At 39.5% G+C, this 14,556-nt stretch overlaps 1 protein-coding gene across 2 annotated transcripts in view; it reads right to left on the reverse strand.

The window, feature by feature from the left end:
• Positions 1 to 3,016: 3,016 nt before the first annotated feature.
• The window catches only part of eps8l2 (EPS8-like 2), an 81,584-nt gene continuing 70,044 nt past the window's right edge, over positions 3,017 to 14,556 (reverse strand). For both annotated transcript variants that reach the window (XM_002937505.5, XM_004913667.1), the window contains exons 14-21: positions 13,888 to 14,032; positions 13,004 to 13,095; positions 12,041 to 12,152; positions 11,812 to 11,940; positions 10,978 to 11,098; positions 10,627 to 10,804; positions 8,859 to 8,991; positions 3,017 to 7,454 (exon numbers count right to left, since the gene is read on the reverse strand). In XM_002937505.5, coding sequence (XP_002937551.2) covers positions 7,383 to 7,454; positions 8,859 to 8,991; positions 10,627 to 10,804; positions 10,978 to 11,098; positions 11,812 to 11,940; positions 12,041 to 12,152; positions 13,004 to 13,095; positions 13,888 to 14,032 — 982 coding nt within the window. In that variant the 3' untranslated portion in view covers positions 3,017 to 7,382. The remainder of the gene's footprint in view (positions 7,455 to 8,858; positions 8,992 to 10,626; positions 10,805 to 10,977; positions 11,099 to 11,811; positions 11,941 to 12,040; positions 12,153 to 13,003; positions 13,096 to 13,887; positions 14,033 to 14,556) is intronic.

Raw genomic sequence — 14,556 nt, forward strand, 5'->3', positions numbered from 1 at the left:
GAATTTTAAAACAGTCCAATGCAAAACAATCCTATTGGATTTAATTAATGTTTTATTGATTTTTTAGTAGACTTAAGGTATGGAGATCCAAATTACAGAAAGACCCCTTATCCTGAATACCCTTGGTCCTGAGCATTCTGGATAACGGGTCCTATACCTGTATCTATTGGCAGAATTTGATAAAATGTTTTTGTCTATTAGCCATTAGAGGGCAATGTTGTACATTGTTATTGTGCTTAGATTAATGGTGGAATGTTGTATCCTATTGGTTTTCAACACTATAACCACTAGAGAGCAGCAGCAATTCCTTTCCAAAAAATGTATTTGTATAGGAATCAATAATCAGCTGCAATACTCTCACTGGCCACTGGGTGGCAGAGCTGTATAACAAATAAGTGAATCATCCTTTTAGAGCATCACCAGCACCTCAGGGAGTTATGGAGTTTTACCTATAAAAATATCCCCTTTTTGTCCATCTGTGCCACAGATTTTCAGCTCTGCTTAATTCACTAATAACTTTCAGCATTATGTATTCCCTATGCACTCCCCCTCCCTCAGCTTTCCATCTCCCCCCCCTCCAGGCTCAATCCTTCGGCTGATGCTGCCGTCCCTTTTCAGTTTATGCCTTGACCCTCCACCTTCAACAAAGTGACTATACCCAGGGCCGCCATCAAAAATCACGGGGCCCCTCACAACAAAATTTTCTGGCTGGTACAGAAGCAAAAAACATAATTTACAACATTTCTGCCCTACTTCTTTAGTTAGGCTTTTATTTGTATTGCTGTATACAGGTCATACGTGAAATAAAGGCGTTTTTATGATTACTAGATGGGAGTGCTGCAATTTCGATGAACTAGAGTTTGAAGGTATGTGGAAATGAACACATCTTGCTGCCTGCCCCCCACTTAAAGTTACTCACATGTGTTCTGGAAATCTGCTGTGATTTTGGAAAATACAGGAATCCAACATGTGGTGGCCCCAACCCTCAAATGAGCCAACTATAACTTCCCATAAGGCCATGCTCTACTCATATATTCCTCTCCCCAGCCCCTGTTTTCCTCCTCTGCTTTACTCCATCATTATTTATCCTTTCTTTTATACTCTTTGCCACACTTTTATTTTTCTCCTGTCCCTCTTTTTGTCTATTTGCTCCCACCTTCTGCCCCATACAGTGGAGGAAATAATTATTTGACCCCTCACTGATTTTGTAAGTTTGTCCAATGACAAAGAAATGAAAAGTCTCAGAACAGTATCATTTCAATGGTAGGTTTATTTTAACAGTGGCAGATAGCACATCAAAAGGAAAATCGAAAAAATAACTTTAAATAAAAGATAGCAACTGATTTGCATTTCATTGAGTGAAATAAGTTTTTGAACCCCTACCAACCATTAAGAGTTCTGGCTCCCACAGAGTGGTTAGACACTTCTACTCAATTAGTCAACCTCATTAAGGACACCTGTCTTAACTAGTCACCTGTATAAAAGACACCTGTCCACAGAATCAATCAATCAAGCAGACTCCAAACTCTCCAACATGGGAAAGACCAAAGAGCTGTCCAAGGATGTCAGAGACAAAATTGTAGACCTGCACAAGGCTGGAATGGGCTACAAAACCATTAGCAAGAAGCTGGGAGAGAAGGTGACAACTGTTGGTGCGATTGTTCGAAAATGGAAGGAGCACAAAATGACCATCAATCGACCTCGCTCTGGGGCTCCACGCAAGATCTCACCTCGTGGGGTGTCAATGATTCTGAGAAAGGTGAAAAAGCATCCTAGAACTACACGGGAGGAGTTAGTTAATGACCTCAAATTAGCAGGGACCACAGTCACCAAGAAAACCATTGGAAACACATTACACCGCAATGGATTAAAATCCTGCAGGGCTCGCAAGGTCCCCCTGCTCAAGAAGGCACATGTGCAGGCCCGTCTGAAGTTTGCCAATGAACACCTGAATGATTCTGTGAGTGACTGGGAGAAGGTGCTGTGGTCTGATGAGACCAAAATAGAGCTCTTTGGCATTAACTCAACTCGCTGTGTTTGGAGGAAGAAAAATGCTGCCTATGACCCCCAAAACACCGTCCCCACCGTCAAGCATGGGGGTGGAAACATTTTGCTTTGGGGGTGTTTTTCTGCTAAGGGCACAGGACAACTTATTCGCATTAACGGGAAAATGGACGGAGCCATGTATCGTGAAATCCTGAACGACAACCTCCTTCCCTCTGCCAGGAAACTGAAAATGGGTCGTGGATGGGTGTTCCAGCACGACAATGACCCAAAACATACAGCAAAGGCAACAAAGGAGTGGCTCAAGAAGAAGCACATTAAGGTCATGGAGTGGCCTAGTCAGTCTCCGGACCTTAATCCAATAGAAAACCTATGGAGGGAGCTCAAGCTCAGAGTTGCACAGAGACAGCCTCGAAACCTTAGGGATTTAGAGATGATCTGCAAAGAGGAGTGGGACCAACATTCCTCCTAAAATGTGCGCAAACTTGGTCATCAATTACAAGAAACGTTTGACCTCTGTGCTTGCAAACAAGGGTTTTTCCACTAAGTATTAAGTCTTTTTTTGTTAGAGGGTTCAAAAACTTATTTCACTCAATGAAATGCAAATCAGTTGCTATCTTTTATTTAAAGTTATTTTTTCGATTTTCCTTTTGATGTGCTATCTGCCACTGTTAAAATAAACCTACCATTGAAATGATACTGTTCTGAGACTTTTCATTTCTTTGTCATTGGACAAACTTACAAAATCAGTGAGGGGTCAAATAATTATTTCCTCCACTGTATATCGCCTCTTTGCAGATAGCATAATGAAACATTTACCCTAAAGCTCCACACAGACAGAGACTGAGGCCGCTTGTTCCTGGCTTGCATTGCAGTGAGTGCATATATCCAGCTGTTGGAATGGACATCAGTCAGATATAGTAGTCTGGTGGCATGGACTGTTCAAACCATGAAAAGTCAATGAATCTGATGATCATCAGAATGATAATAAAAACACTATAGCTCTCAAATGTATAATTTAAACTGTTTAATAAATCTTTAACATATCAACATATCAGTTCATCATCCAGTCTTACATTGTACAAGTGTGTTTTTTTTGTATGGAATAATTACAATACGTTGTTAATACAAACAGGAGATACACAGATATAGTAAAAAAAGAAGATAAAGGCATCTGGTGTGTATGCATGTAGAAAGTGTTTTAAAGACCGGCCCTAAATATATGCTGCTGGGGGTGCTGGCAGATCTCTTGCTTTGCCAAATGCACCATCAGTGTTTTGTTCAAGATAAATGGTATTTAATAAAGAAAATGTGACCAAAAACATTCCATTATGGCAGCATCTCAAGGAACCCATTATTCTCTTTTCAGAGGATTTAAACTTCAAGCCACAAAAGATGTCTTAGGCCTTATTTATAAACAAAAGTGCTAAACGAGCAATTTAGCACCTATGTTCAAATATCAGACCTCCTGTAATAAAAAGATAAAACATCTCTATCCCCCATATGTAATTAAAGTTACTAATTTTGCCCAGTAGCAGTAACCCATAGCAAACACTTTGCTTTTAAACAGGTGTCAAGTAAATTCTAAGTGCTGATTGGTTGCTATGGGTTACTGCTCCAGGGCAAACTTAGTGCCTTTTATTACATAACCCCCCCTATGCGTTAAACATATCTGCATTGTTAAAGGCAGTTTAAAAAATCAGCTATCACTTTATAATGAAATAATAACTTTACCAAAAAAATCTTAAGACTGTCAGTAGTGGGATCTCCATTCTGGTTCTGACACTGTCATCACAGGGTCCCACAAAATATGTTCTAGAGGATCACAATTTAATTTGGTTCAGTAACTCTGGTTTAGCCGACAATTAACAACAATCAGCTTGTGTAGTGCAGCAGGGAAAATACTTGCAAACCAATAAAGGAAAAATATCTTATCGAACACGAAAATACATTCACGGAATTTCAAAAGCGGAACTACTGGAACCTGTACATGGCTGCTTTGCCATTCAGTAATCTTATTGGTAAGAAATAGGTTAGCAGTGGATGGCCTCCATGATTCTTTGTTTCTCCCATATCTTTAAATGGGAACTATTACTTTATAGGGAATATAAGCTTCCTCTGAAGAAAATATAATCATTTCTGCATGTAATCAATTGAAAATGATGTAGTCTGAAATAAAGAAGTGACTCTTCCCTGCAGGTCGAACTGGGCCGCCGGGACACCAGGAAAAATCCTGGTGGGCCCCGGCTCTAGTGGGCCCAGACCCAACTCTTGCAGCGATCCCCCTGCCCGACCGCTCCTCCCCATATGCGTTAAATTTATGCGCTCGGGGTAGGACGTCGGGTGGGGGGCCCTGCGAGGGGGGTTAGGGGACACCTGCAGGGCCCCTGGGGCGGGAGCCCTTCACCTCCCAGTCCGACCCTGCTTCCCTGTTCCCCTCTCATCTATGTGTCTCTCTACAGGCTTTGCGTCAGAGTCGGGTTTTTTTGATGGAAAGTTACAGTAGTTTTAGATAATCTATTTGAGCAAAATGGCTCCAAGTTACATAACATATTTGTCTGCATCATTTTGATATGAATACTCTATTAATATGTCTGAACCCTGGGCTGTGTTGCATTTATTTCTTAGCAGAGAACGGTGTCTCTTGTGCTAGAGCTTTAATAGACAATTACCCTGTCATTTTAGTCATTTTTTCTAATGCGAATTACATTACAGTTTTTTTTGTGTTTTTCTTACTTAATAAATATCAAAAATTTCAAATCTTGGTTATTATTAAAACTTGAATCACAGAAAACAAATACATACAAATGTTGATAAATAGCCCCATTGAGTAGTCAGGTTTCTGTGTTTAAAAGCTACAGCACTGGAGACACTGCTGTGTAATGAGCCCCAACAGCAGCCCTAGAGCAGAGGAACATGATTGGTGGAAGTGACCCCGTTATAATCCTGATCAGTTTAGTTCCATTGATATTTAGATAGTAGTTTTGCTTCAATATTGATAGTTCTCTCAGATGTGTATACATGTGTTTCTCAATATTGATAGTTTTATTTTTACCTTTTTTATTTCAAATGCAAATATTGTATTTAAAATTTAATTCAATATGGTTTTGTTTTTTCACCACTCCCACTTCCATGCAACTCTAAACATACACATACAGGGAATGACAGTATCAATATATTAGCAACAGTATAATTACAATCTGCGGCTTAAGACAAAAACAAATTTTTCTCATAAAGGTAACTTGATCATATTGCTCTGTGTTATGGAAAACATATTTAATGATTGCGAACATAAGGGCACATCTGACATTCAGGATCCAACACTGTTACATAGCAACACATGGTACTTAGGAAAAGCACATGATAGGAAGGAATTAAAGCAGACAGAGTAAGGCCTCTTTTGGTATTGTGTTGACAATCTTCAAAGTCTTCTAAAATATTGTGTTTAGTATTTCAATCATTTTAATCTGAGCGCGTGTACAGTCTGGATGATATTCGTCCTTACAAATTTGTCACTGTACAACTCTGCGATATTCACATACTGAACAACCTGCCAACTGTGGAGGACCAAGGGAAGGTAGAAAAACTAATAAGAACTACATTTTTCAAGAATGGCCTTTGCCCATGTAGAACTTTAACACAGCGCCAAAGCCCTATATTCCTGCTGCATTTTATGGACCACTCTTTTGACCACTGCTTTTGACAATATGGTAGTTCCCATATCTCTTTTTTTGAGGGGGTGGGGGGGGTTTCAAGCAGCTGCTATCACAAGGCACCATATGCCGAGGTTCTAAGGGAAGAGCTTTCCTGGAGAGAGATTTTCTATAATGAAAGTTGGTAATAGCCATTTGGGCATAGAGTCCTTATATCTTTCTTTTGGTTGCAAGCATCTCTGTGTTTGCAAGGAATGTGATACAAATGCAGAAGGTAACAATATATAGAACTATCAGAAATAAAATATTGTCAGTAATTAAGAGGCTCAACGGGTCAGTAAGACTGAGTCAGATAATACAAAAAAAGGAACCAATTTCCTTGAAAACTTGCAGCATTGAATTAACATGCCTGGGTTCACCACAGTATCCAAAATTCACTTGAAAAGGGCCATGGTGGGAAAATGGGAGCTTTATCAGGCTACTGCATCATCTGAGATTGCCCCCTGTTGCGTGGGAATGGGTATGGCATGAGACGGCTGCAGTATCCCACCTGCTAGATCTAAGATCACATAGAAAGCAAATGCCTCAATCCCTTTCCCTCATCCCAATTTTTTTCTGCCCATTATCAGGTATAGTAAAACCCTTTGTGCTGCATGATAAAACATTAGTAGCTGAATGTACAGACATTTAGTAGCATTAAATGCACTGTGTAACTGAAGCCAAATAAAGGAAAAGTAATTGAACGTTGCCTCTGTATCTATATACTTGGGAACCCAGTGATTATTCTCACTTAAACAATATATAACCTCATACAAACCCTCCAGAATAACTACATGAACAGCGTTTCTTACCTTCAGACTGAGAACAAGGCTTTTACTTAGCTGAAGCTGCTTCTACACAGGATCACTTTTTTAAAGATATATATGTATGTATGTATGTATGTATAAAAATAATACTTTCATGCAATACTGACACAGGCACATACACAACACCAGGATCACATTTATAAAAAATCTTGAGCACTGCTGACACTTTTTTTTTTTAAAGATTGCTTGCCCCATTCTGCCTCCCTGCAAATTGCTGTGGATAGTGCTAGTGTTTTGAAGTGCCGTGCCATCTACCCTGCATGCCACCTCTGGATTGGTTTATCTTAGATATGCAGGAGGCCTGAGGGGAGGCACCAATAAAAGAACTTAGAGCTCAAGATAGTTTATTAATGGGAATGGTTTCATACAGGTGCCTGTATCGCTTTAAAGCTACCCCCTGTTCCAGCTGCTGAGGTTGAGAGTATTAAATGATATGTTAAGATAACAATAGAGTAGAGTTCAGCAAAGATATACATATAAATATATGGTTCCTATATATAAATCTATACACTCAAGCAGGTGTAGTAGGCCTTTCATCTAGATAATACTTCATTACAACAAAATGTATTACACTTGGATAATTGGCAAGGACTGTGCCCAATATCCCGACTTTCTTTCCCAAATCCCACTACATTGGTTAGTAACCCCTGTTACACCTTTGTATTTATATGTATAAATGTATATATAGCATAGATGCGGTGTTTACTTGGCTGTTCCTTTAAAGATTTACATGCCACTAAGAAATGAGAATGTCGTTTTTCAGCCATCGTCGCTCATAGCACTGCGCAAGGCTTCGCCGTTTTCCCCGGATGTTAAAAGTTTTGCAGGAAGGAAAAAAAATAGGGATGCAGAGGAAATGCTAATTGACTGAGTCAATCCTTTCTTGGCGCCTCCTCATGATTTCCTGCAGTTCTGTGTCCCCTCGACTTTTCTGGAAGAGAAAGAAAGAATTAGCTGAGAATTGAATCTCGATGGGACCGTACTTATTATTGGTTATTAACAGCAGTTCTATTAATTACTTCTTTGTCTAGGCATGCGTAGTAGGCACCTCTTAGAGCTCATCATAGAGAGTAGGAGGGCTCAGAAAGCAAAAGGGGGCAGAGCTTCACACTAGACAAGAAAGTAACTGAAAGAACTGCTGTTCAGCAGCTTGTAATAGAAACACAAATCTATACCTAACTAAAAATGGACTACATTCTGATGAGGGAAGAACTCTGATTGTAAGGGCAATGGCAGCATTTTGTTGCCCATTCAATTTCTTATGTACCCTTACACACTATAATGGAAGTAACACCAACCCTGCTCACTGACGCATTTTAGCCTGACAACCACATAACTACGATTGCATGAGCAAGGCTAGCAAGATTATTATCATAGCCGTAGGCTTTTTTTCCCACTGCATTTTATCCCAGAATTTCTGCGTTATTGCCTCCACATATTTGAAAACAATGAAGGCTTATTAAGCCCTTACTGAGGCACTTATATAGGCAAATCTTTGAAGGAGAAGGACCTAGGAGCACTTATGTCTGGTATTAGCAAGCAATGCCAGTCAGCAGCAGCAAGGGCCAAAAAGATATATACTGTGTTAAAAAGGTGTACAGATTTATGGGAAAGGAGGGATCTTCTTTGCTATAGTATAGCAAGGCTTCATATAAAGTGATTGCTTTCCTCTGGATCAACTAGCAGTTAGGCAGGTGTATATAGGCATAAAAGGTTGAACTTGATGGACGTTTGACTTTTTTCAAACTTACTATGTTACAATTAGTGATGAGCGAATCTGTCCCGTTTCACTTTACCATAAAATTTGCAAAACGGCAAGAAAATTCACAAAACGGCGAAAAAATTCGCAAAACGCATTTCTCACGAGATTTTTTTGTCGCCCGTGTCTATTTTTTCCTTGCGCGACAAAAAAATAATTCCGTGGCGAATTTTCACAGAAGTTTTGCAAAACAATTCGCCAATGGCGAGATGCAGAAATTCACTGCAAATCCATGCCTGGCGAAAAAATTCACTCATCACTAGTTACAATGTATATTGCTTAAATATATATAAAAGCCATGCAGTAAATGCTCAGCTTCTAATAGATGTTTCCAGAGGACACAAGGACATGTCTTTTTATAAAAAAAAAGAAAGTTTCAGATGGGTAAAGGTTTTTTTTTCTTTTTACACTGAAAGCTGTGAAGCAAAAGCAATGAGCTGACAGATACTTTAGATAACTCTGTCTCAAGAAAAGATATTGATAAAGATATGCTTTAGTATAGGTGGGAGTTGTATTTCCCAGGTATTCATGGTCTGAAATCTCCAATCTCACATCCCCAGGGTTATGAGTTCTTACCTCTAACTGTGATTTCTGGACAGCCAGCTGACTGTACACTCGTGCTCCCTCCTCGCCGCACACTTTCCTTAGCTCTTCCTTGTTCAGAGAGAAAAGCTGTGCCCCATTCAGGATACCCAACTGCGAGGCTGTCCTATAAAACAAGACAGAGGAGGTTTTCTTTGGTGCTGATATTATTTAATAAATGTTGGAAGGAAAGGAACAGGTAAAGCAGAGGGTGCCATCTCTTGTCATTTCTTCTGGTTCCACATATGGCAGTGCCACTTGCACAGAGGAACCAACTGACAAAGGGATATACTGTTTAAGAAACAATTTGTATCTCTACCCATAATTCATCTACATGTATAGCATGAGACATATAAATACTTTCTTATTTTAAAAAGGCTTTCACTGTACTTAAAGGGCTACTGACATGCAGGGGGCCTTACTGTGATGCCACCCCACCTCACCCCTCCTCACTTAAAGGACAACTATACCCCCAAACAATGTAGGTCTCTATAAACATATATATTGCATAAACAAGCTCATATGTAAAACCCTGCTTCATCTAAATAAGCCATTTTCATAAAAATATACTTTTCTGGTAAAATGTCCCATTGGATACTCCTAAATAGAAAATCACAATTTTAAGTACTAAGGGCGGCCAAGCCAAGTCCAACATACATACTAGGCCCCATCAGCCAATTAATAGACAGATAGATAGATATATTCCAGTTTTGCAAGATTCTTTAATTGTTTATATAATATTAAGTGGGCTATCTGTTGGTTAAGTAGTATTTCCGGGGGTGTAAGTTTTCCTTCAGCTTTACAGCGCAGGGAGAGGGGGGTCTGCATCACATCTTCATCTAGTGCAAAGAGACAAAATTCTGATTTTAAAGTTACCAGGAACAGCTTTTTGCCACCTGTGGTAACCTATATGGCTGCCACCTGAGGCAAGTTTCTCAACCTACCTCATTGCTGGAGCTCCGCTGTTTTAGTTTGCATATGTGTGGTGCAACATATTGGGATGTTGGGACCACAATAATCCTATTTGCCCAGTGCTCGAGATGGCACCTTGCTAGAAAGTACAGGTATGGGATCAGTTATCCAGAAACCCGTTATCCAGAAAGCTCTGAATTACAGGAAGGCCATCACATGAGCCCATATTGGAGGGAAAACAATCCTACAGAGTTTCAGTGGGTTTAAGGTACTTTTGGAGAAAAGAAAGACCCCTTATCTGGAAAACTCAAGGTCCCAAGCATTCTGGAAATCAGGTCCTATACCTGTATTAAAATTGCTAAAATATGGGATATGTTCCCCTATGAATGCTACAGTTTGTACAATAAAAAAAGGAAAGAGGTATATATTTTAACATATACAGTACTTAAAGATAACATAGAAACATGTAAGCATTACTTACATGGAAACATTACTATAGAGCAGGGATCCCCAACCTTTTATACCAGTGAGCCACATTCAAATGGAAAAAGTTTTGGAGAGCAACACAAGCATTAAAAAAGTTCCTGGAGGTGCCAATAAGAGCTATAGTTGGCTTTTTGACAGTCCCTATGTGGGCTGGCAGCCTACAGAAGGCTCTGTTTGGCAATTACACTGGGTTTTTATGCAATCAAAACTTGCCTCCTAACCAGAAATTCAAAAGATAAGCACCTGGTTTGAGGCCACTGGGAGCAACATCCAAGGGGTTGGGGAGTAACATGTTGCTGACGAGCCACTGGTTGGGGATCACTGCTATAGAGCAAAGATTGGCTCAAACCTGCCTGGGACTTACCCTTTACTGAAACCCTTGGCCTCCAGCCAGGCTTTGACCTCTTCTGGCTCCGATTGATAGTTCAAGGGGACATACACTGCCTGAGGTTTATCTACTTTGAAGTTCCTCTTGGCAGGCTGATTAGTTGTGATTTTCTTCAGAAGCTCGTCATTCACTTCATCCATGTGGTGAATTAACTCTGCAGAAAAAATATAAAAACATCAAGATGCGCTCAAAAAAAGTACTAATTTTATAAAATGCCGTGTATGTAGGACTTGGAGTGCAGTTCCTAGGCAACGGGGCAATATTGCAAAAGCACATTACTAACAAAGTTCTAACTACATGCGCCACATTCAAGCCCTTGTTACTTACGTTCCTTATTACTTGGATTGGTTGACCACTTGTCCCCTGCAAAGGTGCTGGGGTGTTTGTAGACGGGGCTAGAAGGACCCACACCCCGAGGACTCATGTCTTCTCTGTATCTGGAATTGTTCTGCAAAAAACAAAACCACCATTCTTTTATCCCCTTTAACATAACTGTTTTTTAGGTACTTCAGTGCCATACAGGTACAGGACCCATTATCCATTATCCTAGTGAGGGGTGATCGCTAGTGACGAACCATTTTTTATTGATGTTTTAAAGCTGAACAGCGACTAAGGAGATGTTGGCATGAAATGTATGAAAATACATCAGCAACTACAGCTAAAATAAATATTTCTTGGTAAGCATTAGTAAGCGACAGGGCGAATCCAGCATGAAGCCAGTCAGGATATTAAAGAAGCCTAACCTTGTAGGCAATTATAAATAATATATGGTGCTGATTTACTTTGCTCTTAAAATTAATACTTTCTGTAAAAATGAGGGGTTGGCATGTCCTAACAGTCCCTGCCAGAAGCACAGTAGGAGGGGGATAGCCAATCACAACCCTGCAGTCACACAAGTAAAGACAGGCAGGATTCAGTTTCCTATCAGGTCAGTCTAGGTGCTGATTGGTTCCTATCCTACAGTGCAGTGTGCTATGCTGCATCTTCTCAATGGGAAAAGATGCACAGGATCACACAATATGTTCTCTTTAACACATTTATAAACTTGGTTACAGACACAGTGTATAAAAGTTCATATGATGTAAACCACCGTTTTTTTCCGTGTTCTGGTTAGGGCCTTCTGCTACCTGAGGCCTGTTAATAAATACCAAACCCACTTACTGTTCCATAAGTCCCATCTTGGATGGAAGCTTCTTCAGTTGACATTATGTCAAGGATGTTATATGGAACGTAGCCTTCCTGCCCGATCCTGTTTCTCAGCTTCCACCACTGTTTGTTATCCTCTAGCACCTACACAAGAGCACATTCAGTCACTCGTAGCATTGGAACATGTATGTCTAATGTTAGAAGCAAGAACAAACACCCAGCGTGTCATAACTAAGTCATTTACCTCCAGAACTTCATCTTTCAGCACGGAAAGCTCATTGGCATTGCGAGCAGTAAAGTCATAACGGATTTTGGCCAATTTTTGTGGCTGGGCCGGCACTGGAGCTTCATAATTCCTACCAGAGCAAAAGCAAGATTGGCTGCGTCAGGTTATTGTTATATTTACTAAGCAGTTACCTTGTGGACATTGTTAACACAGTGACTAAACAACTACTGGTGTGGATATGTCTTATAGGCCAAGGCACAAAAGGCATGTATTTCTGGGCTTTTATGCCAATGGCAATTAACCAGAAGTAGCAGCGATAAAAGTGTGTCATATGCCTTGGCCCTTACACTTCTGCAAGAAAAGCATCTTTTCAATGGGGATTTTATGGATGCTGAAGATCACGATGATATAAACAAATAAAAAATTCAATAAATAAAGACACAGAAATATTATGATCAAAGTGCAGATATAATAAAAAGTCCAGTAAAGGCCAATGTCATAAAGAAGAGCTATCATGTGCTCAATGACATGTAAACTTTTCTTTTACCAACTTAATATTAGCATCTAATTAAATAACAATATAATGTCAAGGGAGCATCTGTGTGTATTTATTTTATGCATTTTTATTACATACAGAGGCCTCCATGACAGGCATCTTACAGTATGACCAATCTGACTGCAGCAATACACCTGGAGGCACCCGAGTCAGGCAGGCTATACAAGTTAGCTGAGACTTATTGCAGCTTGCCTTCTGCAGAACAAATGATAAAAATGCTATTGAGCCTGGATAGGAGAACAATAAGGGGATTAGTGGTAGCAATGATAGGGTTAAATTAATTGTACTGGAGAATTATTCAGATACCCCCAGGTGTCATGGAGGCACCTATAATATAATAATATAAATATAAAATAAATATAAATAATATAATATAAATCTTAGAGAATATCCCTGTTCCAAATGAAAATTATAGCCATACCCACCTATTCATCTGAGGGCTGGTGCTGAGATCCTTGTCGGGAGGGGGCTTTTTGAATGAATTTGCCCTGTATGGATTGCCATTAGCAGGGGAAGCCTGAAATAAGAATATTTGTATATCAAAGTTAGACCCAGGTCTATATATATATATATAGGCATGCTGATTGCAAAGGTTTGATTTTTACCCTGAATACAAATGTATATATAAATATATATATATAGTAGTAGTATATTTGCGTTCAGGGTAAAAATCATACCTTTGTATAGGAATGAAACCCATTAAAGGAAATCAATATAATAGATTTGAAACAAACGCGCCACCTGCTGGTCATTTAAAGCATCTACAGTCAAATAGCATATCATGGTAGTAAAATAAACTTTCAGACACATACTGCTTTACAATTACAAAAAACTTCTCATTATGTGAAAACCAATTTGGGTGCACATTCCCTTTAACTTATTTCAACATTAGCCAGCATTGCTGCAGGAGTTTCAGTTGTTGCTATGGATCTCTTTACTGCAAATATTTTGGGGTTTGGGGGAGCTGCAGTTATAGTTATTTTTTTGAAGCAACCTGACTTCCAAGTGAAAAAAAGTTAGTAGGAAGGAGCAGCCATCTGCAGTTTGGGGGAGAATGTATTTTTTGGGTGGGGAGAACGATTTTCCCATGGCAACATGGCCCCATTGTGCCATCACCGTAAAGGGATGATATGCTGGTACAATTAAAGGTATCATACTACCTATATAATCTTTATCTTTATAGTTGGCAAGACTACTATAGCCACATAGATGGTTTCTTCCCTTGCTTAACAGGAATAGCATCCTTTTATAGAGATATATATCTATGAATTAATATCTGCATACATGCCATGCTAGCAGGACTTCTCACCTCTTCCTGTATCCTGGGTTTGGGCTCTGGTGGGTGCGCCTCCGTTTCCCAGGGTGCTCCCTGGAAGATCTCCACTGGAGGTATCCAGCCATTGTTAAATTTGGGGATGTACAGTGGAATTGGAGGTTCCCTAGGCCATTCTGCCCTGAGAAAGAGACATTTGTATTGACAAATGACAATTGTCTTCACTTTTTTAGTTTATATTTAAATGCTTAACTAATAATACATAATATATAATATACATATTTTTGGGCCTGACAGCAATCTTTAATATTAAATTACAATAGTAGCAGTGAAATCATGCAGGCAAAAATGAATGTTAAACACATTTTAGTAACATTTCTTCCTGACAACCTTCCTAGTGACCTACTGTAAAAATATAAGAATATTATAAGGGGCTCAGTTATAAACACTGGGCAAATTTGCACCTGGGCAGTAAACTATGGCAACCCGATTAATCAGTAATTAGTTTTTTTTCAGTAAGCTGCAGGTAGAATAATAAGAGCAGGCGTCTGATCCATTCCCTCCATTTTACTCTTTTCTGTTATCCAAATATAAGTTTCCCCATTATCCCCCATTACAAATGTCCATCTAGTCCAATAGCAAGAAAAGGAGGATATGCTGCACTCAAACAATAGAAGCACATAGACCTGCAGCTCTTTTATAAAT

This window comes from Xenopus tropicalis, chromosome 4 (genome assembly GCF_000004195.4).
Source record: "Xenopus tropicalis strain Nigerian chromosome 4, UCB_Xtro_10.0, whole genome shotgun sequence".
NCBI classification, from domain to species: Eukaryota; Metazoa; Chordata; class Amphibia; order Anura; family Pipidae; genus Xenopus; species Xenopus tropicalis.